A 21,998-nucleotide genomic window follows, 5' to 3' on the forward strand; every position below is an offset into this window, starting at 1 on the left:
ATGAGTGTCTGCCCGGCGCCTGGCTGTCAAGTAATGTCTAGAATGAATGGCAGACCTCGTCCCGGAAGCTCTGCATACCTGCATTCTCAGCACCCTTCAGTTCTAATGCAACGCTCACGCCAACCCAGTTAAACTTCTTCCTTTACTCCACCCCCGCGGGCTATGGGTGAAACCAGAACTGAGCCATCCAGGAGACGCCCGGCTCGTTCAGCTGCACAGACAGCACCCTTTCTTCACGCGTTACCAGGCCAGCTCCACCAACCCCAAGAGATGAGGGGTCCGCAGGCCGCGAATGGTTAAATAATTCATAAGATTACCAACAGCGTATTAATTACAAATAATGAAAGAGGAGCTAGAGGAGATGAGTTTTCCAAACGGGGAACCGGGATCCGCAGCCCCAGGGCCCGGGGGTCCGGCCACCCGGGCAGGGCAGCTCCGTAATAAATAATAGAGTTGGGGGCAGGGGGTCAGGGCTGCTCCTGCTTCTTCTTGACGGAAATCCGCTTCTTCCTCGCAGCCAACATCTCATAGAACGGGTCCACGCTCACGGCGGCCCTGCAGAAGGGGCGGGATCCCAGGGTGAGGGCCGAGGGGCCTGGGCCCCCGGACAACCCCTCCCCAAGAACTCTGGGGCGCAGGCTCACTGGATGGACTTGATCCACTCGTCCTTCTCCTCCTGTGTGGGGGCCGAGATCCGGTACACCATGTGGTTCCCCTCAACCACCCGGCCATCTGCCTCTGTCTTGCAGGCTTTGATGAGCTGCCCCTTGTTGTTGCGGATGTAGAGCTCGAAGCAGTTCTGGGTAGACACGAGACGATGGGCAGCTGGGAAGAGCCAGCCCTGGGGACAGGAGAGACCCCCCGACACGGCAGGACGGGGTACAGGGAGGATCTTACTGGTTTCCGGGGGTCGTCCACCTCGCGGATGCTCAGATTCTCCAAGGGGATGATTCCTCGGGGCTCCTTGTCCTGAGACGAGTTTGACCGGATTCAGACTTCCAGTCTCCCCCCCCACCCCCCAGCCCCTGCCTCCCGCAGACTCAGGAGTCCGGCCCCCTGCCCCTCGGCCCCGCCCTCACCGTCGTGTACTCAAAATAGTAGAGGCAGTTGTCCGTGAGGATAAACCAGCGCCGCTTCCACGTCTTCACCCGGCCCCCTGGAAGGGAAGGGGGGTAGGGGGCCTGGGCTCAACAGGGGGATGGGGCCTCTGGGAGGGCGGGGACGGGGGCGGGTGGGGGGTGAGAGACAGAGCGAGCACAGGGAAGGTGGGGCTGTCAGGGCCTCGGACAGAGCGATGCGTGGGAAGACGAGCAGGACAAGGCGTGATGTCGGGGCCCCGGGAACCGGTCCACCCCCAGCCTGCGGCTCTACACTCTCTAAGCCTGTCTGTCGACTCGGGTCAGGGCCCTCAGCCCCCCAGCTATGGGCCCGAGGCCAGGGCAGCCCCCTCCCCTTGTGTCATGTCGGGGAGCAAGGACGGGCCGGCCTTGTACCTACCTCCTGGGGCAGACAGCGAGAAAGCAGGCAGGACCAGGCGAGAAGGGAAGGCGGAAGAATGGGGTGCCCCCGAGAGCCGCAGGGTTGGGGAGGGAAGGGATGCGCAGGGGGTGGCACAGAGATTGACAGAAACAGCAGAGAAACACGCAGAGAAGGAGGGAGGGAGGGAGAGAGAGGGAAGAAAACCAGTTACATCCACATGAGGGAGGAATGGCCTGACCCTCTCCCACCCCGGGAGGCTGAGGATGCTGAACCGCGCTGAGGCGGCCAAGAGCACCTCCTGCGCCAGTGCCCAGCTCCGGCCCACCCCCTAGCGTGTATCCCAGGCCAGGAGGGCCTTCCACTGCCACGGTGAAGATGTCTCTGTAGGGAAGTCATTCCCACGAGGCAGAAGACAAAACCCCCAGTCGGTGGGCCAAGGTGGGCTTGGGGACTCATGTCAGCACCAGTACAAACTGGCCGTGTGACCTTAGGACAACCACTTGCCCTCTGTGGACTCCAGTCTAGAGACCCACTCCAGCCCACACCTTCCTGCTTCCAAGTGACCCGCTTCTGGGCTCCCTATGATCCCGCAAGGATTAAACTGCAGTAATAATGACTTCTATTAACCACCTTTGTGAATATAACCACCACAGATTCCCTTTCCTGTATTTCAGTGTTTAAGAGGTGCCTTCTTCTAATGACCTTGTGACATGCTCTGGTCAGAGATCTGGGTCCAAGGCCACCTCTGCCCAGTGGCTGCTGGACAGTGACCGGGCCTCAATCTCCTCATCCAAGAAATGTGCAGGATTCCTACTGCTGGGTGCGGTTTGGAAGAGAACCAGTTCCTCAGGAAGCTGCCCCTCCTGCTTTTCCTTCCCACCCACTCACTGCCAGGGGCACCATTTGGCCTTCCTTGAAGAATCTAAATTCCTCCCAGACTCCGCAGACCTCCTTCGGAGCTGATTCAGGAATCCTTCCACCCCAGCAAGTTGTCTGGAAGGAGTGGTTCGCATTTTTTATGCACCAGGGACCTGCTACTGTGGCTGGAGAAGCGATTCCTCCATTTAGGAGCAGAATTCCATGCGGCGGGGGAGGCAGTGTGGATGATGAGATGTGAACGGAGCAAAGTCCTGCCCTGACCCTGTGCCAGGCTGGAAGCTTCCTCTGGGCCCTCCCACTGTCTGGGCTGCCTTCAGTCGACTATAATTCCTCACCAGATTCTCTTTCTCCCTGGGGCAGTCACTCACTGCTCCTCCATTAAAAAGCCACCGCTGGGACTTCTCTGGTGGTGCAGTGGATAAGACTCCGCGCTCCCAATGCAAGGGGCCCGGGTTCCATCCCTGGTCAGGGAACTAGATCCCATATGCATGCCGCAAATAAGGAGCTCGCCTGGCGCAGCCAAATTAAAAAAAAAAAAAGCCACCGCTGACCCTCCCAGGGCACCTACTACAACCAGGCCCAGCTCCGAGCCAATGGCTCTCAACCTGGGCCATGCACTGGAACCACCTGGAGAGCTTTCAACATGGCTGATGGCCTATCCTGCCCCCAGCAGTCACAAGTCTGTGGACTGGCCATTGCGGTTTTCGGGTGAATCTCTGGGCAGCCAGGGTTGAGAACCACTCCAGTCCTCAGCCAGCTGTACCTGTCAGACCTCCGCTAACTAACCCTGAATTTGCCGGTGCCACGTGTTCCAAGGGTCGCTGGCCCCTGCCCCATCCACCCCATCGGGGCCAGGGGCTCCCGATTCACCTAAGCCAGCCTGGGTGCGGCCCCGCCCCCCACCAGGAACCAATCCAACCAGCTGAGAAGTCCACCGGGGTACTCTGAGACCCTTTTCCTCATTTCTGCAGGCTCTTTTCTGACTAAGGGAGATGTTCTGGGGAGGTACGACACCCCTAGAACAGCCACTACGCTACTGGGCTGATAAGGAGGTAACATGCCATGGGGATAAATGCAAGAGTGTCATAGTCGGTCTGCCTCGGACCCCCAGGAGTTCCCTCCAAGTGAGGTAACAGGCTCCCAGGCATCCCAACCCCTTGGGCTATTTTCTGTTCACTACAGCTGAGAGCATCCCGAGTGAACACTCTCCCCCCAGATGGGGACTGGGCAATCTGGTTCTCGGCTGTGTCCTCAGTGCCTAAACCAGGGCCTGGCACAAAGAAGGGGTTCCGTAAACATGCATGGGTGAACACAAGGGGTTAGGGAGCGCTGAATACAAGCCCGGCCCTGGGCTTGGGCCCGGCACACAGGGCTGAACTCATTTTCGGCCCGTTTTTCAGATGTGGAAACTGAGGTTCAGAGAGGTGGAATCGCTGGCCTAAGGTCACACAGCGGGTATGTGAGAAGCTGAGTCCACAGCCTGGGGCCCACTAACCTCCCCCCTGCAGAGGCAGCCAGCAGAGTCAGCAAGGGACGTACCCAGCTTAAGGAGCCAGCCCTCCCGGTCCGGGTTGAAGAAGGTGTGGGTCAGATCATTCCCATCATCCTCAGGAATCTTGAAGGGCTCATTTCGGATGCTGTCATAGAGGTTCTGAGGGGCGAAGGCATGGTCAGCAATTCCAGGCTCCTGGGACCCTCCCAGGGCTACCTGGCAGTGGGGAGGGGGCTCCAGCAACCAGGGAGCCAATGAGACCATGGGTGGGACGGCAGATGGGATGGTGCAGGGAGGGAGGAGGCCGGGAGAAAAGGGAAGCAGAAGGCAGAAGAGTGGAGGGAGCCCCAGGGAGGAGAAAGAGGAGGAAAGATTAAAAAAATATGTGGAAACACAGACATAGGAAGAGCTGCTAGGTTCTGAGCGAGACCAACAGGCAGGTGGAGAATGGGACACACCAAGACCCTGAAAGAGGCACAGAGCCAGAGAGAGACAGAAAAGAGAAAGAGAGAGACAAGACAGCCAGCCAGAGAGAGAGAAAGAGGAAAGAAATGGACATGCTGGCATGACCACGCTGTCCACGGGCGACGCGATGATCCCGGGCGGGGAGCTCAGGCACTAGGAGACCCGCAGGGAGGAGGGTCTGCGGCAGGAAGAGGGACAGGGCTGAGGGCGCTGGGGGAGGGGGAGGGGGGCCTGACCCTGAGCAGCTCCTCAGGCAGGTCCCCGCCCTCATTGATGCCCCGGTTCATGGCCACGAAGCGCTCCAGGCCCGGCTTGTCCCGGACGTTGGGGTTGTGAAGGCTGGTGTTCAGCATGATCACGGCGAAGGACAGCACGTAGCACGTGTCTGCATTGGACAGTCAGGGGGTGATGACTGGGGCATATGGGCCCCCAGGACCCGAGAGGTCAAGCCCCCAGCTCTCTCCTTCCCCAGGACCCAGGAGCCTGCGCCCCCACCTGTGGACTGGAAAACCCCCGGGTTGCACAGGCAGTAGCGCTGGGCAAAGGCTTCCATCATCCGATCAATCTTCTGGGCTTCTCCAGGGAGGCGGAAGCTCCAGAGGAACTGCCTGCGTCAGAGAGGGGCCGGGTGTCGATGCCAGGACTGGCAGGACCCCCTCCCCATTCTCAGTCCCCGTGATAGGAACTGGCCAATGAGAGCTCCACGCTTGTGGCCAATCTGACCACTGAGCATCGGCCATGAGACTTTTGGTGGATTTATATGGAAACACCCTCCTTCTTTCTACTAAGGTTGCTGAACGGGTCTGATGGTTGCTAGGGCCTTCTGCTATCATGTGGGAGAAGGGTCTGTGGCGAGCAATGCCCACACCATGGGGAGCACAATCAAGAGAAAGAGAAAGTTGTCCTTCTGACACCATTTGAGCACCTGGATACAGGTATGCCGGGAGGAAGCCCCACCGTGGACTTTGGTGTCATGTAAAGGCAATCCATTCCCTAATTTTTGTTGCTGTTTTGTTCTGAGTAGGGATCATCACTTGGAAAGAAAGCCCTGACAGGTACCTTCCTGCCCTTCCAGCCTCGTCTCTCTCACCTGAGGGCCTGCACCAGATTGAGGTCGGTGAACTCATGCAGATCCACGAAGGCGTGGAGCACTGCCAGGTTCAGCTCTTCCCTGGGAGGACAGGGACAAAGTCACGTGCAGGAAGGGGCGTGGGGAGGTGGGCGTGGACAGGAGGCGAAGGAGTGGGGAGGCTGCGCCCCCTCTTCTGCACAGAGGCTACCCCTGTAGCCGGTGAAAGTTTTGGCCAAGCCCCCATCACAGGCCTGGCACCAGGGCAGGGATACTCAGAAGGCTCTTGGGAGGACTGTCTGCCTCGAGAACCCTGGTGTGGCTGGACCTCTATTCAGTGGGGAGAAATGCAGCAAACACGTGCTCTGCTGGCCATCACCTCTCTCCGATGAGCCCCAGGTTCCACAGATGCCCTGTGGAGATGGTCCCCCATCCCCCATAGGTCCATGGACAATCCCAGTGCACTACAGATGTCCACAAAACGATCCCCACAATGCCAGATATCCGGACCATCTCCATGCAGTCCAGATGTCCACAGACAATCCCCAGAAATCTAGAGGTGACCCCCAGACTCCCCAAACAGTCCCTATGCACCCCAGATGTCCACAGACGGTCTCTGTACTGCAGATATCCAGAAAGTTCCACACACCCTAGATGTCCACACAATCCCTAAGCATCCCAAACGTCCACAGATGATCCTGTGCACCTCAGACAGTCTCTACACACCCCAGACGCTCACAGATGGTCCTGTGCACCTCAGCCGTTCAGACAGTCTCTAAACACCCCAGACGCTCACAGATGGTCCTGTGCACCTCAGCCGTTCAGACAGTCTCTACACACCCCAGACGCTCACAGATAGGAGGTCCCCATGCACCCTGGATGTCTAGACGGTCCCCGCACATTCCCAACATCCACAGATGATCTCCATGTACCCCAGATGTCCATAAATCCCTAGGTACCCCCCGGATATCCACAGTTGGTCCCCATACACTCCCAACATCCAATCTCAGGCACCCTACCCTTCTAGGTGGTCCCGACACACCCTGGACGTCCACACATGGCCCTCATGCTCTCAGATGTCCATGGGCCCCCTGTGCTCCCTAGATATCCACTGATGACCCCCCCACTTCCTAGCGGTCCGCATCATTCCCATGCACACCAGTTGTCTACACACCATTCTCACGCTCCCACACCACCCACAGATGTTCTCCACTGTCCCCAGACCTAAATGGAAGGTCCCCACATTGCCCAGATGTCCACAAAGGTCCCACACCCCCCAGATGCTCACAGATGGCCCCCAGGTTCCCCAGAAGGTCCCAGGCTCCCCCAGACTCCTGTCAGCCCATTTTGTCAAAATCCAGTCATAAGGCTGATCTATCAGGGCCTCTTCTCGGGAGGAGTTGGGTGCATGGGGCCGAGGTGAGAAGCCAAGCAGGAGGTGGTGGGGGGGCGGGGGGGGGGGAAGGGGGCAGGTCTCACCTCTCCCCCAGGTAGTCCCCGATGGCCGTCTTGTTCAGGCCTTCGCCCTTGTACAGGAAGCGGGCGATCTCCTCGGGTGTGTTCTGCAGAAGTTCATTCTCCACCAGGAACTGGATCCCCTGGGGGGTGGGAGCTGGGTCTCAGGGCTGGGTACTCAGAAAGCCACGCCCCTCCCCCCACATCCTCAGAAACCAGAGCCTCCAAAGCCACCCCCACCCTCAACGGAGTAGGGCCGAGTTTTAGTTTCAGGCTTTTCCCAGGTCCTTAAATACCATCCGTCCCACGTCTTAGCCTTTGCATCTACTGTTCCCTCTGCCTTTGCCTGGTTAATTCCAGCCCCCCCGGAAGCAGGGTCTGGCAAGGAACAGCAGCTCATGAATGTTTGCTGAATGACTGAACAAACTACCATTGCTTTGGACAAGAAGAATAAAGTTGGAAACTGTTAGTAGACAGCAGTCCATCAAGGGCTGTGAGGGCCAAGCCTCAGGCTGGACTAAGGCTTTCTCAGGCTCTCCTGATGCCACGAGGACCACCACTGTGGCTATCTCACTCTGGATCATGGTATCCATGTCTAGGGGCTCCCTGAGGGCAAGGCAGGGTCAAACTCTTCTCTGGGTCCTCAGCATTGCCTAGCAGAGGGGCAGGCCCGAGGAAGGCCTCAGGAAATGGGTGTAAAATGAATGACTGAATGAACGAACAAACATCTTTCCTCCACCTGGTGAACACTAACTCATCCTTCAAACCTGACCCGAATATACCCTCCTCAGGGAAGCCCTCCTTGATGCCACCAGGCTTGCTGCCCTGAGTGTCCACAGCCCTGGTACCTCTCTCTCTCTCTGTCATGGCACTCGTCAACCCTCTTCTGTACACGTCTCTGTCCATATTCCCTACCAGACTCAATCGAGTTCCACCTGGGGACTCCAGGTGACAACAGAAGCGGGCCCTAGAATATGAGCAAAAAGGGGAAGAAGACCCCCCCGGGCGGAAGTTCCAGCCCAGGAACAAATGCAGCCAATATCTGAATCCAGGGATCAGGACCAAGTCCGTGCACCTAAGGTAGACCTTTAACCACTATACTTCTGAACAGAGATGCCAGAATCCCCCGTCTGGATGTCTGCCTGGCTGATCCCAGCCCTGTGGCCCCAAGCACCTTTTTGGGGTCCATATTGAACTTCTTCCTGCCCATTGCCATCTTCCGGTTCCGTTGCAAGGTCTTGCTGCAGGGACAGAGAACGGAGGGTGGAGGGTCAATGCCTGGGCATCCCTGGCCCTGGCCTGGCCTCGTGACCCCCAGGTTCCCTGCTCCAGCCCTCACCTGCCCTCATTGGCCTCCAGACCCTCCACCTCGCTCATGGCTTCGCTGAGCTCCTCACGCAGGCGCTGGATCTCCACCAGCAGCTCCTGCTTCCGCCGCCGGATGTTCTCCAGCTCCATCCGCTCCTCCGGAGTCAGGTCCGGGGGTTCTGGAGGAGGGGATCAGGGGTGGGAGGTCAGTTCTGGGGACTGGGAGCGTGCACTTCTGAAATCTGGGGGAGGACAGGGCTCCTAGGTTCAGGGGCAGGAGGAGAATGAGAGTCCAGCCTCCTGTCTACTGGAAGACGGGGTACAGCCTGGACTCCTCAGTCCAGGGGACGAAGGACTAGGAACCTAGACTCTTTAGTCCTGGGGGAGAAGGGGACTGGGAGCCTGAACTCTTAGGTCTGTGGGGAAAAAAGGGCTGGAAGCTTGAACTTCGGTCCATTACTTGAAAGGAGGCTGAGGCCTTGGTTTTCTGCCTCCATTCTTGGCGAGGTAGCTGTGGATCTGGGTGTCCGGACTCCTGGGTCCATGGAAAGTAACTATGGCAGGCGAAGCTGATGACAGCTTGCAAGAGTTGAGGAAGGGGGCGGGGCATCGAAGGCCCCCGTCCCCGCCTTAGCGGAATCTGTAGCCCCCAAGATCTCTCCTCACCCCAGCGTCCCCAAAAGCCCCCTCCCCTCTCCCAGCAGGCACTGGGCTCGCCCGGCCCCTCCAGAGGGAATGGTTCCTCCCCGGCCTCGCCTCCGCCGCTCCCACCCCCTCCCGCTGCCACCGGAAACAGGCTCGGCCCAAACAATGGCCTGGAACGCCCCACTCTCCTGCCCCGCCGGAAGCCCGTCCCGTGCCCCACAAAAGCGAAGCGACGACGGAGCCGAACAGCTTCGCAGGGCGCGCGCCGGGAAGAACGCTCGCGGCAGAATGCTGGGGCCGAAACGCTCCATCCGCTCCCAGACGGCCCCGCCCCTCCCCGACTTACCATAGACACCGTCCTCCATGGCGGCTAGGAAGGCCCGCGGGGAGTCCGGGGCGGTCCCGCCGGTCGGGCCTGGATCCGCGTTGGCCCGCGGGCTCGGGTGAGCCCGCTCAAACGCCCCGGGAGCCACCGCCGCCTCCTCAGCGCCAGTCCTCAGCGCTGAAAAGACTCTCCCTTCGCCTCCCAACCGCCCCGCCAGTAGGGACCGCCCCTCGTTTTGACACCGCCAAATCCACGGCGGGCCCTCTCGTCTGCTCCGCCTCCGATACCGAAGAATCGTCCTCCAGGGCCAATAGACGCGCAAGGAGTAGACGTAGCAATGTCCTGTCGGAGGTAGACGGTCTGTGGGGCCAATCGAAGTGCGAGCAGGGGCCGGGCCCCCCCTCCGAAACTAAAGAAGGCTCTTGGCTGGCTTGCTCACCAATGAGAAGCCTCGGAAAGGAGTTGCGTGGAGGTGGGACTAAGCAGAAGCAGAGAGAACTACGCCTGCGCAAGGGCTCTGGGCCCTAGGATACCAGGTCAACCGAGCCCCGCCTCTAGCAATACGTTGCTAGGGGCGGTCCTTTGTTGGGCTTGTTGCCAGGGGGCGGGGCCACGACCCTCGGTTATTTCCGTGAGCCACACCTCCTAGCCGGCCCAGCTGGCTTTTGACTGCAGCGGTTGCCACGCAACCGGGAGTAGCTTTGGCTCAGCTTTCTTTTGGCTTCCTTCCTCCGGGTACTGGCTCCTCCGATCTCCAGACCCATTTCTTACCCTCTCCCTTGACCTCCCCATCCACCTCAGCCTCTTCAGAGTCAAGGAGTGGTGAAACAAAAGACTTATTTTTTTCTTCCAAATGCTGCGCTTTTTAGTCTCAGTCGTGGAGAACGGGACAACAGAGGAAGGCCAAATACAGTGAAAGCACAGGCTCCGCCTTCCTGCCTCAGGCTGCCTCTCAGTCTCCTCTCTCTCTCCCCAAAAGTCCTCCCCTTATTTTAGCATCCTTCTCCGCTACAATTCCCCTTTCCTCAGCATCCTCCCACCTCTGATTCCTTCCCTCTTCTCAGAGTCCTTTCTGTCTTCTGTGACTCGCTTCCCCCTCCTCTCATACTCTTGCTCTTAAAATCCTCCCTCCTCTCCAAGTTCTCTCGCATCTGAGGACATTTCCCCTCCCCCACCTTTCATTCCCATTCCTTGCAGGCAAAGCGCGTGCAGGGGTCTGGCTCGGAAGGAGATATTGGGCACCCCCGAAACGGGCAGGTCCCTTATCAGGTCTGAGGTGGTGTCTGGGCCTGGTCCTCACTCGCCTTCCCTGAGCTAGGCAGGTGGGGACACATTCCGGGCCAGGACCTGGTTAAGCTGACAGATTAGCCACGGAGCCTCCTAATCCCCTCAGTGACCTTTATGAGTGGCTCAAGCTCTGCCCTCCCTAGAAGGAACCCAGGTTGCACCAGCCCTGACCCCACTCTCTCTCCCTCCAAACAGAACCCTTTTCCTGTCCCTTCACCCCCAACTTAACACCCTTCTTCATGCCTGGGTTTCCTTTGCCCCCGATACCTACCCCAGCCACCCTGAGCTGGGGTAGCAGCCAGCTAATTAATCCCATCCGGTTATTATGTGGGGATTCTTCAGGATAAAGGGAGGTGGGGAAACCAGAAGGGGGACCTGGGTTGATGCAGCACTGGGGCAGGCTGATGGGTAATGACAGTGCCTGCCCTCAATCCTGGGACACAGGGGTGGGAACGTGTCCTCCCTGGCACTGGCTCCTTCTGCGGCTGGCTTCTAGCCTGCTGGGCACTTAGGTAGATAGCAGCATGGGCAGGGGCCAGATCCAAGGACCTGTATGTACCCCAGAAGCACACTCCCAGACACACCATTCCATCACAGGGCTCCCAATGACCTAATCTGGGGGACAAGTCTCCCCCTAAACACATACATTCCCCTGACATTCAGAGGTACCTCCTCCTTCCCCTGCCCCCAAGCTGGACCAGAGAGGAGGTGATTCTGGCCCTGAGCCACAACCCTCCCTCCCCCTTGCCTGCCCTGTCATTCAGACATCCAGGTTCAGACCTGGCCTCTGAGAGCATCTCCCATCCCTGTTGCCCCCAGAAGACCAGGCATTCCAGCACCAGGGAGAGCTAGGGTATCTCTAGGACCCTCACCCCCATCCAACGCTCAGTGAAGTGAGGAATCATCCTCGGGGAAAGGGCCTTGGAGAACTTCAAGTTCCAATACCTCGTTTTTACAGTTGGGGAAACTGAGATGAGGAGAAGGGCGTGATTTGCTCAAAGTCACACAGTTAGTTGAGGCAGAGCTGGGGTCTAGAGCAAAGCTTCCTGGATCTTTGTAAAGCGCTCCATTCCACTAACTCAAGCTCAATTTCTTTTTTTTTTTTTTTTTTTTTTTTTTTTTGCGTTACGCGGGCCTCTCACCGCTGTGGCCTCTCCCGTTGCAGAGCACAGGCCCCGGACATGCAGGCCCAGCAGCCATGGCCCACGGGCCCAGCCGCTCCGCGGCACGTGGGATCCTCCCGGACCGGGGCACGAACCCATGTCCCCCGCACCGGCAGGCAGACTCCCAACCACCACGCCACCAGGGAAGCCCTCAAGCTCAATTTCTAACCCTACTGTAGGAACACAGGAAAAAATAGATAGATATCTTTATTTATATTATATATATATAATACACATATGTATAACATCTTTAAGAAATAGACACACATCACTAGGTGGAAGATTCCAGAGCACTGCAGACTCACCAGCCTTGGGCCTCTCCCTTCCCTTGCCCAATAACTAGCCCTGTCACCCACAGGGTCTCACCCGAGCCCTCACCTTCTAGGTCAGCCCAGCAATGCTGCCCGTCAAGTCCCGAGTCCACCTCCTCAAACTGCCAAGTTCTAGGAGCTGATTAGAACTTCCGGGTTTTGATAACGGACAACTCTGGATCCCTGGAGCCTTATTCCTTTTGGCATTACAGAACCACAAAGCAGTCATCTATCCTCATTGAGAGTTTCCACTCCACTGGGCAAACTGCAACCAGCACACCTCAGACATCAGAATTGCCAATCCTTCCCTGACTCTGTGATCAATCTAGAGCCACAGAATCTTGATTCCTCTGGACATTCTAGAATGGCACTTAAAAAAGACACAAAGCCTGTGGATCATGTAGAGCGTTGATTCTCCCCCTCGGTTCGATGTTCTAGAGCCAGTGGTCTGGAGTTATCGCCTATCAAGAACTCCCAATCTGTCACTTTAGTCCTTCTAGACCCACAGACTCTCCAACTGTTTTGTGCATTCTAGAAACATAACTCTTTAGTTCCTGGAGTAGTCCAATCTCTGGTCACAGCTGTTCTAGAATCCCCAGTGCTTGCCTCTGTGGTCAATCTGTATTCACAGAATCTCAACACTGGGGTTTTCTGCAACCGCAAAGTCTTTTCCTGACTTGCAGTCAACATTCCTTGTCATTGGTCAATCAATATAGTCTTGAATTCTTGGGGCATTCCATAACTTTCCCTCCTTAGGTCGTCTAGAAAAAATGACTTGCTATGTGGTTGGCTGAGTCGAGATGAAACAGTCCCTTGAATCTTAGGTCAATTCAGACCAACAAATTCTTCATCTCTGCTGCTGCTTGAGAACAGATGACTTCTTCCCCTGGAGGTGGGCTGTACGATCATTTCATGATCCTGCTTGACAAACCAAACCAGCCACCTAGAGGAATCTAGAAATACCAGTCCTTCCTTGCCTCTTCGGTGGTCTAGAATTCTGGATCCCTTATCTCTGGGGAGACTCAGGAATTGGGCTGACACAGGGGTCTCAGGAGGGAGCACAGAATTCAGAGGAATTAAGGTCCAGTATGTTCATTGGTAGGTCCACTAGATGTGGCAGAATATCACCAGCTAATAATTTACCCAGCAGGCCTGTTGGTCTTAGGAAACACCTGCCCTCATTCCAGGAGAGGGCCCAATCTCTCCATCTTGCTACCTCTGGGAAAGGGGTACAAATAGGGGGGTACCAGCTTGTATCATGGGGGCAAGGTCAGCGCCAGGGTTGGTGTGAGTACTCGGGGGCTGGCAGCCCTGTCTTCTGCCTCTGCCGCATCCCCCTCCTCTTCCTCCTCTTCCTCGTGGCAGCAACTCAGAGCAAGTTCATTCTCATAGCAAAATGCTGCCAGAGAGCCAGGGAAGCCAGACTTGGGGCTGTGGGAAGCACGCTCTGCCCGTTCGTCCAGCTCCTTGGCGCTGCAGACGGGTGTCCCTGGGACCTCGTAAGTGCGATGGAAGTGGCGATAGTCAACCTCGTACTGGGAGCCACGCTGGAAGAGGACCGGCTCAAAACGATGTCCCCAGAGCAGCTCACCAGGGAGGTAGGAAGAGCGACACTGTGTGGTCATAGCTGTGGCCTCGACCATGCCCTCGAGAATGACCACCAGCTCAAAGTCAGCCCGGGCCAGCTCGGCGCGCCCTAGTTCATACAGAGGACTGGCGGAGTCGATCTCATGCACGATGGTGATGGGAGACACAAGGAAGATGCGATCGGTACCACCATCAAAGCCCACGTCCACATCCTGGTGGTCCAGCGGTATGTACTCACCCTCCGGGGTCACGCGAGGCTGTAGCAAAAAGCGAGTGGCCAAAGACAGACATTAGGGAGCAGAGAGATAAATGGAGACAGAGACAGCGAGAGGAGGGGAGAGAGATGCAGAGAAAGAGGAGGGCAGAGACCAGTAGGTGTTGGGGTGTGGGGAGAACATGGACCCAGAGAGAGGGGGATGGTAAGCCAGAAAGAGAGAAGGACAGAGACCCAGAGAGAGGGAGATGGAGGTCCAGGGAGGAGAGGACGGAGGCCCAGAGACTCAGACAGGGATTGAGGAAAGAAATCCGAGAAAGACAGGGGAGAGAAAAAGAGAGGGACAGAATGACATTCACACAGACCCACAGAAATCAGCAAGACAGAAACGGAGTTAAAGAGACAACAGAAGATAAGAATGACATCCAACCAGCAATTGGAGAAGGAGGAGAGGGATAGAGAAATGGCTTTCAATATATGGCCAGAGAAAGATAAACCAGCATGGCAATCTAGGTCCAACAGCCTATGTTTCACCACTGCCTCAGGCTGGCCTCTGGGCTATCTACCCACACCCCCAAACCAACTGCCTCCATCCCCTTGTGTGTCTGTGTATTTGTGTGGGGTGGGGGCCTAAGCCCCGGCCAGGTGTTGGCTGTTTCACCCCATCTACCCACTGGTTCCATACCCACTTCCCAGGCCATGTCAGCACCCCAAAGACCTCTGGGAGAGACAGTGTCCCCCCTGGTCGTGAATCCTGGTGTTTCAGTCAAGCAGGAGCCAGAGGTGGGGGGCTGGGGACTCCTTCTCTTGCCACTGTCTCCGAGAGCCCCCAGAGGCTGCTGGGAGTTGTAGTTCCCACCACAACCCCGTCCTCCCTCTCACCCCAGTCCAGCCCCAGACCAGAGTTCTTAAATGTCTTTACTTGCAAGGCAAGGGCAGCTGCTGCCCCAGAATTTGCTTGGGCGGTTTGACCACAATTCTAGAAACACAATTCTAAGGCACCTTCATCAGGGCGCTGGAAGGAGTCGCTGCCCCAGGGACCAATGGGAATTGTAGTTTTTTGTTTGTTTTGGGTTTGTTTTTGTTTGTTTGGTGAGACGCTAAAATTCAAGAGTTTCCCAAACACTGCCCTGTACTTCTCTGAGCAGGAGGCTGGTGGGAGAGTCTGGGCCCCTGAGGTGGGGAATGAAGTCTCTCACAAATGATGCCCAGAGGCCATGGAGAATTGTGTTCCCTGACTCTGCAGGTGTGAGTTGAGTTGCACCCCGTCCTCGGGCCTACATCTCCCACAAGCCCATAGGGGTCTGGCCTCAGTCACAGGTCTCTCTCTGTACCACAATATCTGCTGAGACTCGTAAACCTGAGCCGTGGTTTACACCACCCACAAAACTACAACGCCTCCTCAGACCACCCCAGGTGGGCAATTTCCCTGCCCCCAGAAGCTTCTGGGAATTGTAGTTCAGAGCCTTTACCGTCCAGGCGTGGACCTCGCAGGTCTGGATTTCCCACAATTCGATAGAGGGCCCATCCTCCATCCTCAATGGAGCTCCACAGGGAGCTCCATAAGTCTCAAAATCTGTCTGAAGTCTAGGCCTCCAGGAAGAAATGATCAGAGATCTTTCCCTTGGGTTTACATCTACAACATCTCGGGGAGCCATCCTCAGCCCACAAGGTGGGGCGGAAGGGGCCCTGCCCCCAGGAGGCTGCTGGGAATTGTAGTCCAGATCCCCTCTAGGCTCCACGCAACCTGTCCCTTAGACCTACAACTCCCACCATCCCCCAGGACACCTGCCCCCCGAACTCGTGAAAGGGCCCGCCCACCAGGGGGCGTGGTCTCCCGCCGGGACTGTCTCGCACCTGCAGCAGCTGGGCCCGCACGTGGGCCTCGACGAGGTGGCTGCGGCGCAGGTTGCCGACGCGCCACATGAGGCAGAGGCGGCGGTCGCGCAGCGCCACGACGGCGTTCTCGCTGAAGATCAGTGTCTCGTTGCGCTTCTTGGGCTTGGCCATCTTGGCCATGACGGCGCCCACGACAAAGGCGTCCAGCACGCAACCGGCGATGCACTGCAGCACCACAGCGGCCACGGCGGCCGGACACTCCTCGGTGACGCTGCGCACGCCGTAGCCAATGGACGTCTGCGTCTCCAGCGCGAAGAGGAAGGCGGCCAAGAAGCTAGCCACCTGCGAGAAGCAGGGGGCGGTTGGCGGTGGGGCAGCCAGGTCGCCGTGCAGGGAGGCGATGAGCCAGAAGGCCAGGCCGAAGAGCAGCCAGGAGGCGAGGAAGGAGCAGGAGAAGAGCAGGCACATCCAGCGCCAGCGCACGTCCACGCACGTGGTGAACAGGTCGCTCAGGTAGCGCGCGCCCTGGCCGCCCAGGTTCACGAAGCGCACGTTGCAGTGCCCGTCCTTCTTGACGAAGCGCCCGCGGCGCCGCCCCACTTGCGACTGCGCTGGCGCCCACCCGTTGCGGCACAACTCGGGCCCGGCCTGCTCCTCATCTCCCGCCCGATTGTTCGCCGACTCCAGGGCGCCGCTCAGGCGGCGCAGGGCCCTGGCCAGGCCCATTGGGCGGGGACACCCCCTCCACTTGGCCTAGCGGGGGGCGGGCGCCCCGAACCTGCGGGGACAAGAAACGGGCAGCCACGTCAGGGCTGCCGGAAATGGGGGAGCTCATTGGCCATCATGCCTCATCTGGCAAATGGGTGGAAAATCAGAACAGTACAGCATCAACACTGGTGGGGGAATTCCCTGGCAGTCCAGTGGTTAGGACCGTGCGCCTTCACTGCCAAGGGCGCAGGTTCCATCCCTGGTCGAGGAACTAAGATCCCGCAGGCCGCACACCGCGGCCAAAGCAAACAAACAAAAACACTGATGGTAATACTATAGGAGATGGTTGTGTAGCAACAACAGGAACACAACTATAGCCATAGCAGTACTGTGTTACAGCAAGCACTACAGTAACTAGAGCGGACATTTATACAGCACCAGACATTGTTGTGAGCACTTTACATAAATTTAGATATTTGAACCTCAACAATGTAGACGTTATCACCCCCATTTTACAGATGAGGAAACAGAGGTACAGAAATAAGCTGGGATTTGAGTGCTAGCAGTCCAGCTCTGGAGTCCATGCTCATAAAATAAAGACTAAGCGGTCACAAAGAAAACAAACTTACGGTTACCAAAGGGGAAAGGGGCAGGTGGGGGTGGTGGATAAAATAGGAGTTTGGGATTAACAGATGCACACTACTATATATAAAAGAGATAAACAACAAGGACCTACTATATAGCACAGGGAACTATATTCAATATCTTATAATAACCTACAATGGAAAAGAATCTGAAAAACTATACATATATAACTGAATCACGGCTGTACATCTGAAACTAACACAATATTGTAAATCAACTATACTGCAATAAAAATTCTAAAAATTAAAAAAAAAAAAGGGCTTCCCTGGTGGCGCAGTGGTTGGGAGTCCGATGGCCGATGCAGGGGACGTGGGTTCGTGCCCCGGTCCGGGAGGATACCACATGCCGCGGAGCGGCTGGGCCCGTGGGCCATGGCCGCTGAGCCTGTGCGTCCGGGGCCTGTGCTCCGCAACGGGAGAGGCCACAGCAGTGAGAGGCCCGCGTACCGCAAAAAAAATAAAATAAAATAAAAAAAGACTAAGTGGTAACTGCTGCTGTGACTCCAGCTTGGAGAGATGAGACCGGGCTCTGAGGTCACCTATAGCTCAAAAGCTCAGAAGGCACAAGCAACAGAAGGGGAAAAAAAAGATAACTTGAACTTCATCAAAATTAAAAACTCTTGTGCTTCCAAGGACACTAAGATGAAAGTGAAAAGACAACCCACTAATGGGAAAAAATAGTTGCAAATCGTATCTAAGAAATTTGTATCTAAAACATATAAAGAGCCCTTATAACTCAATAAGAAAAAGACAGCCCAATTTTAAAATGGGCAAAGGATCTGAATAGGCATTTTTCCAAAAAGATATACAGTTGACCCTTGAACAACGTGGGTTTGAACTGCAAGGGTCCACTTATACACAGATTTTTTTCAATAAATACTACAATAGTACTACATGGTCTGCAGTTTGTTGAATCCTTGGATTCAGAACCATGGATACAGAGGACCAACTCTAAAGTTATACTCATATTTTCTACTGTGCAGAGGGTCAGCACCCCTAACCTCCATGTTTTTCAAGGGTCAACTGTACAAATAGTCAATAAGTATAGGAAAAGATAATTGACAACATTATGCCATCAGGGAAATGCAAATCAAAACCACAGTGAGATACCACTTCATACCCACTTAGGATGGCTATAAAAATTAGAAAAAACAAAACCAGAAAAGCATTAACAAAGATGTGGAGAAATTGGCACCTTCCTATGCTACTGGTGGAATGTAAAATTACACAGCTGGTGTGGAAAATAGTCTGGCAGTTCCTTAAATGGTTAAACATAGAGTTACCAATTCCACGCCTAAGTATCTACCCAAGAGAATTAAAAATAAGTGTCCGGGGGACTTCCCTGGCGGTCCAATGGTTGGGACTGTGCTTCCACTGCAGGGGGCTCAAGTTCGATCCCTGGTCGGGGAACTAGGATCCCACATGCCGTGCAGTGCAGCCAAAAATTAAGAATAAAACCCAAAACACAACAAAGTGTCCACACAAACACTGTTCACAGATATTCATAGCAGTATTATTCACAATAGCCAAAATATGGTAACACCCAAACATCCATCAGTTGATGAGTGAATGAATAAAATGTGGTCTATCCACACAGTGGAATACTACCCAGTAATTTTTTAAAAAATGGCATGATAGATGCTACAACATGGATGAACCTTGAAAACACCATGCAAAGTGAAAGAAGCCAATCACTAAAGACCATATATTGTGTAATACCATTTATATGAAATATCCAAAATGGGCAAATCTGTAAACTGAGAAATAAGACTAGTGGTGCCCAGGACTGGGGAGATGGGGGGATGGGGGAGCGATAGCCAGAGGAATGGGGTTTCTTAGTGGGGTGATGAAAATGTTCTAAAATTGATTGTGGTGATGGTTACACAACTCTGAATATACCAAAAAAACACTGAATTGTACACTTTAATGTGTGAATTGTATGGTATGTGGGTTATATTTCAATGAAGCTGTTACAAAAAAACAAAAACATACAATAAAACCCAGGCTTGGCCCTGACTCTCAAATCGTGGGGAAACCTTTCTAAACCTGTTTCCTCAGCTGTAAAACGGGGAAATTGGATTTCATCAAGGTCAGGAACGGTCTTTCAGTCATATAGACCCAGGGCCCAACCTTGACTCAGTTGCTGACCCACTGTGTGCCTTGGGACCACTGGCTTCATTTTCTGGAGCCTCAGTTTGCTCATCTGTGGAATGGGGATTTAAAAAACAAAAAACAAAAAAAAAAACCTTGAAAGGAAGAGGAATCCAGAAGAAAGAACTTGGGCTTTTGAATCAGGCAGTTGTAGGTTGAATCCCAGCTCGGGCACTTACTAGCTATATGACTGGTGGCAAGTCACATCCCTTCCTGAGCCTCAGTCGCCTCATCTGAGAAATGGAGGGAATCTTAGCAGCTGAACTAGGAGGAGGGAGAGGAAGAGCGGAGGGGCCAGGCATGGACCTGCAGACCTCACTGCCCTCCAGCAGCTGCAGGGTTAACATCTGGCCCTGTGGTGGAGGGACTTCCGGGACCTGTCTGGGCTAGGGGTTAAATGTTTTGCACATCAGTTCCATCAATACCTACCAAGCACCTAGGTACTATAAGCCCCCTGTGCCAGGCTCTGGGGATCCTCATGGGCTTCTTAGCAGGGCTGGGAGCACTCACTCCAAGGAAAGCGAGTTGTTAGTTGATGTCAAGTTCACCATCGACAGGTACCCACTCCCCTGCCCAGAGCTCTGCACTTGCTGTCCTTGACCACCCAGACAGCTCCGCCACGTGGGATTTTCTTAGGCCCATACTGCAGAGGCAAAGCTGAGGCTCACGTCAGAGTGGACCGCACCTGGCTGTGTTCAGCGCCCATGATGTGCCCCAACTCTCTTTTTTTCAGCCTCAACTATTCTGGGCATTAGAGATCGTTCTTCCAGAAACGGGAAACTGAGGGTCATCGCTGAAGGGGGCAGGCCTGAGGTCAGAATCCAGGCTCTGACCTCGACATTTGCAGCCCTCTGCTGCCTGGAAGTCCCCACTATGCACTAGTCTCCTCTCAGGGGCCACCTGATGGATGACATGATGGGGGAGGGGCCGCGGGGGGCCGGAGGGGCCTCCTCACACGCAGTCACCCATCTCTGACCACAACCCTTGGATGCGGGGACTTTGCTTCTCACAGTAAAGCAAACTGAGGCGCCGAGGTCCATCCCTTGTGCCAGGTCCCTCAGCCAAGGAACAGCAAACCCTGAACTCCCATCCAGCCTTCTCGGTGCCAAAGCCTGAGTGACAGACCGGCCCGCAAACTACCTGATCGCACGCTCCTATTTCCTGAGCACCGATGTCCCAGGCCTTGCCAAGCTCACCAGGTATCTGCAGCCCGCCCACTGCACTCCACCAGACCCCGCCGCTCACCTTGGCTGCTCAGGATTCTGGGAGGTCAGGATCATCACTCCGGTTCACAGGCTGGGGAGTGGGCTCAGAGACCTGGCCAGACCCACAAAGTGCCAGGGGTGGGCTGCTGCTTTGGTCCTGAGCCTTTCCAACCCAGGACTCTGCTTTCCTAAATCCTCCTGTGCCACCCTCAGCCCCGTGAGGCAGATGTGATCTCGTCCATTTCATAAAGCACACAGGAGGGGCCTTCACCTCCGGGGGGGTCCTGTCTGCATCCAACGGGCCCAGTTCACAGGCAGCACGTGGGACTTGGCCTCAGGGCACACACACCTCCCACCAGCAACGGCAGGACCCCAGAGAAGAGGACCCAGAGCCTGAAGTCCTCCCCCCACCTCCCCCTGACCTGGGAGAGCAGCTTAATGTTTCCATATAAAGGCGACACGGGGCTTAAGGTGCATCAACTTCACGTCAAAGTCACTGTCTAATCTGGGGCTGAGAAGCCCCGCCCCAGGTGCCACCCCCCTCCGCCCAGAAGCACTTTCACACGCTCCCTGAGACCCTGGCTGTCCCCTCACAAGCCCCCCACCCCCCGCTCACTAGTGGGGTCTGGGCAGCAGGTTGGAGGGCAGAGATGGACAGGAGGGGATGTGGTGTGGAGACTGAAGACAGACGAGGGTACAGAGGCTCAGAGATGGGCAGGGAGGGCGAGTGTGGAGGGGCAGCCCTGAGATGGAGGGAAGGACAGAGACCCCCCCCAGGGGGTCACAGGAACCCAGAGGGGACAGAGGCCCGGAGAGAGAGGGGGACAGAAAAGAGGCAGGCAGCCTCGGAGCAACCGAGCAAAGAGAAGTGGAGACACAGGAGCTGTGGTGACAGAGCCAGATGGGGGACAGAGATGGGACGAGACGAGACGCAGGATGGGGGGGACGGGGGAGACAGTGAAAACAGGCAGGAAACGGAGGTGGGCTCAGAGCTGGGGGGAGTGAAGCTGGGCGGGGGAGATCGCTCTGGGGCTGGAACGTGTCACTGAGTGGGGAACGGTGAGGATGGGCTGCAGGTGCCGGGGCAGACCCCCGAGCAAAGAAGGTGGGGGCGGGGACGGCTCTCCGAGCCAGGACCCCGGCCCTGGGGCTCTGTGCGGAGACACGTACCTGATGGGGCAGCCCACCCCCATGCCCTCTGCCGGGGGCTCTTCTGTTCGGGCCGACGCGAGCCTCTGTGGGTGCTGAGGTGCTGCGGCCCGTCCTCGGCCCCAGGGGCCTTGTGCCGGGTGCCGACCTCTGTGTCCACAGGAGGATCAGAGGCCTGGCCCGAGGGGGGGCAGGGGGTGGGGCCAGCTCCGAGCCGCAGAGGGGGAGCCAGGGAGGACGGCCAGGCAGGGCGGCTGGGCCTCGGCCCAAGCAGGCTGGAGAGGAGGCGGAGGAAAGACACAGCGGGAGGGGGCATGGAGACAGAGCTTGGGGGCCAGGAGATGCGGGAAGATGGGGACACAGATGAGGGAACAAAGAGATGGTGAGAAAGCAATCATGAGGGCAGTGGTGTAAAGACAAGAGACACGGGGGGCGTTCCACCTGAGGTGAAGCCTTGAAAAGTTGGGAGGCACACCTGAGATCCCCCCCCAGAGACCTAGAGTGAGTTCCAGATGGAATAAGACATCGGGAAGGCAGGACCTTATAGCACCCAATGGGCTGGGGGTCGGACCCAGTGGCCTAGGGACAGCCGGGGGCCAGGTCCTCCCTCCTCCTCATGAGGC

At 56.3% G+C, this 21,998-nt stretch overlaps 2 protein-coding genes across 5 annotated transcripts; both read right to left on the bottom strand.

The window, feature by feature from the left end:
- Positions 1–308: 308 nt before the first annotated feature.
- On the bottom strand, positions 309–9,382 carry CYTH2 (cytohesin 2). Of its 3 annotated transcripts, none has more exons than XM_060132436.1 (12): positions 9,139–9,382; positions 8,179–8,326; positions 8,014–8,080; positions 6,864–6,982; positions 5,406–5,486; positions 4,811–4,923; positions 4,552–4,700; positions 3,898–4,009; positions 1,080–1,156; positions 898–969; positions 645–799; positions 309–555 (listed from the first exon to the last, which is right to left on the bottom strand). In XM_060132436.1, the coding sequence occupies exons 1-12, from the start codon at positions 9,155–9,157 to the stop codon at positions 468–470; spliced, it is 1,200 nt and encodes a 399-aa protein (XP_059988419.1). In that variant the 5' UTR covers positions 9,158–9,382; the 3' UTR covers positions 309–467. The 3 variants fall into 3 exon arrangements, with proteins under 3 accessions (XP_059988419.1, XP_059988421.1, XP_059988420.1); XM_060132438.1 differs by lacking the exon at positions 9,139–9,382 and adding an exon at positions 8,608–8,777; XM_060132437.1 differs by lacking the exon at positions 9,139–9,382 and having other exon boundaries at positions 1,080–1,158; positions 3,897–4,009; positions 8,208–8,313.
- A 2,430-nt stretch (positions 9,383–11,812) lies between these two features.
- KCNJ14 (potassium inwardly rectifying channel subfamily J member 14) lies at positions 11,813–21,509 on the bottom strand. 2 transcript variants are annotated; one of them, XM_060132433.1, is made up of 3 exons: positions 21,397–21,509; positions 15,537–16,296; positions 11,813–13,722 (listed from the first exon to the last, which is right to left on the bottom strand). In XM_060132433.1, exons 2-3 carry the CDS (start codon positions 16,242–16,244, stop codon positions 13,135–13,137), a joined length of 1,296 nt encoding a protein of 431 aa, XP_059988416.1. In that variant the 5' UTR covers positions 16,245–16,296; positions 21,397–21,509; the 3' UTR covers positions 11,813–13,134. The 2 variants fall into 2 exon arrangements, with proteins under 2 accessions (XP_059988416.1, XP_059988418.1); XM_060132435.1 differs by lacking the exon at positions 21,397–21,509 and adding an exon at positions 19,201–19,866.
- Positions 21,510–21,998: the final 489 nt, after the last annotated feature.

The sequence above is a fragment of the Lagenorhynchus albirostris genome, chromosome 19, assembly GCF_949774975.1.
Source record: "Lagenorhynchus albirostris chromosome 19, mLagAlb1.1, whole genome shotgun sequence".
NCBI lineage: Eukaryota > Metazoa > Chordata > Mammalia > Artiodactyla > Delphinidae > Lagenorhynchus > Lagenorhynchus albirostris.

What these genes read in the sequence shown, in the direction of transcription:
- KCNJ14 (XM_060132433.1), bottom strand. Translation starts at nt 16,244, where the DNA reads ATGGGCCTGGCCAGGGCCCTGCGCCGCCTGAGCGGCGCCCTGGAGTCG. An exon ending in TGCGGGCCCAGCTGCTGCAG is followed by an intron (nt 13,723 to 15,536) that starts GTGCGAGACAGT and finishes TTTTTGCTACAG; the next exon opens with CCTCGCGTGACCCCGGAGGG.
- CYTH2 (XM_060132438.1), bottom strand. Translation starts at nt 8,692, where the DNA reads ATGGACCCAGGAGTCCGGACACCCAGATCCACAGCTACCTCGCCAAGA. An exon ending in GGGGGTTTTCCAGTCCACAG is followed by an intron (nt 4,701 to 4,810) that starts GTGGGGGCGCAG and finishes TGTCCAATGCAG; the next exon opens with ACACGTGCTACGTGCTGTCC. An exon ending in TGGACGACCCCCGGAAACCA is followed by an intron (nt 800 to 897) that starts GTAAGATCCTCC and finishes GTGTCTACCCAG; the next exon opens with AACTGCTTCGAGCTCTACAT.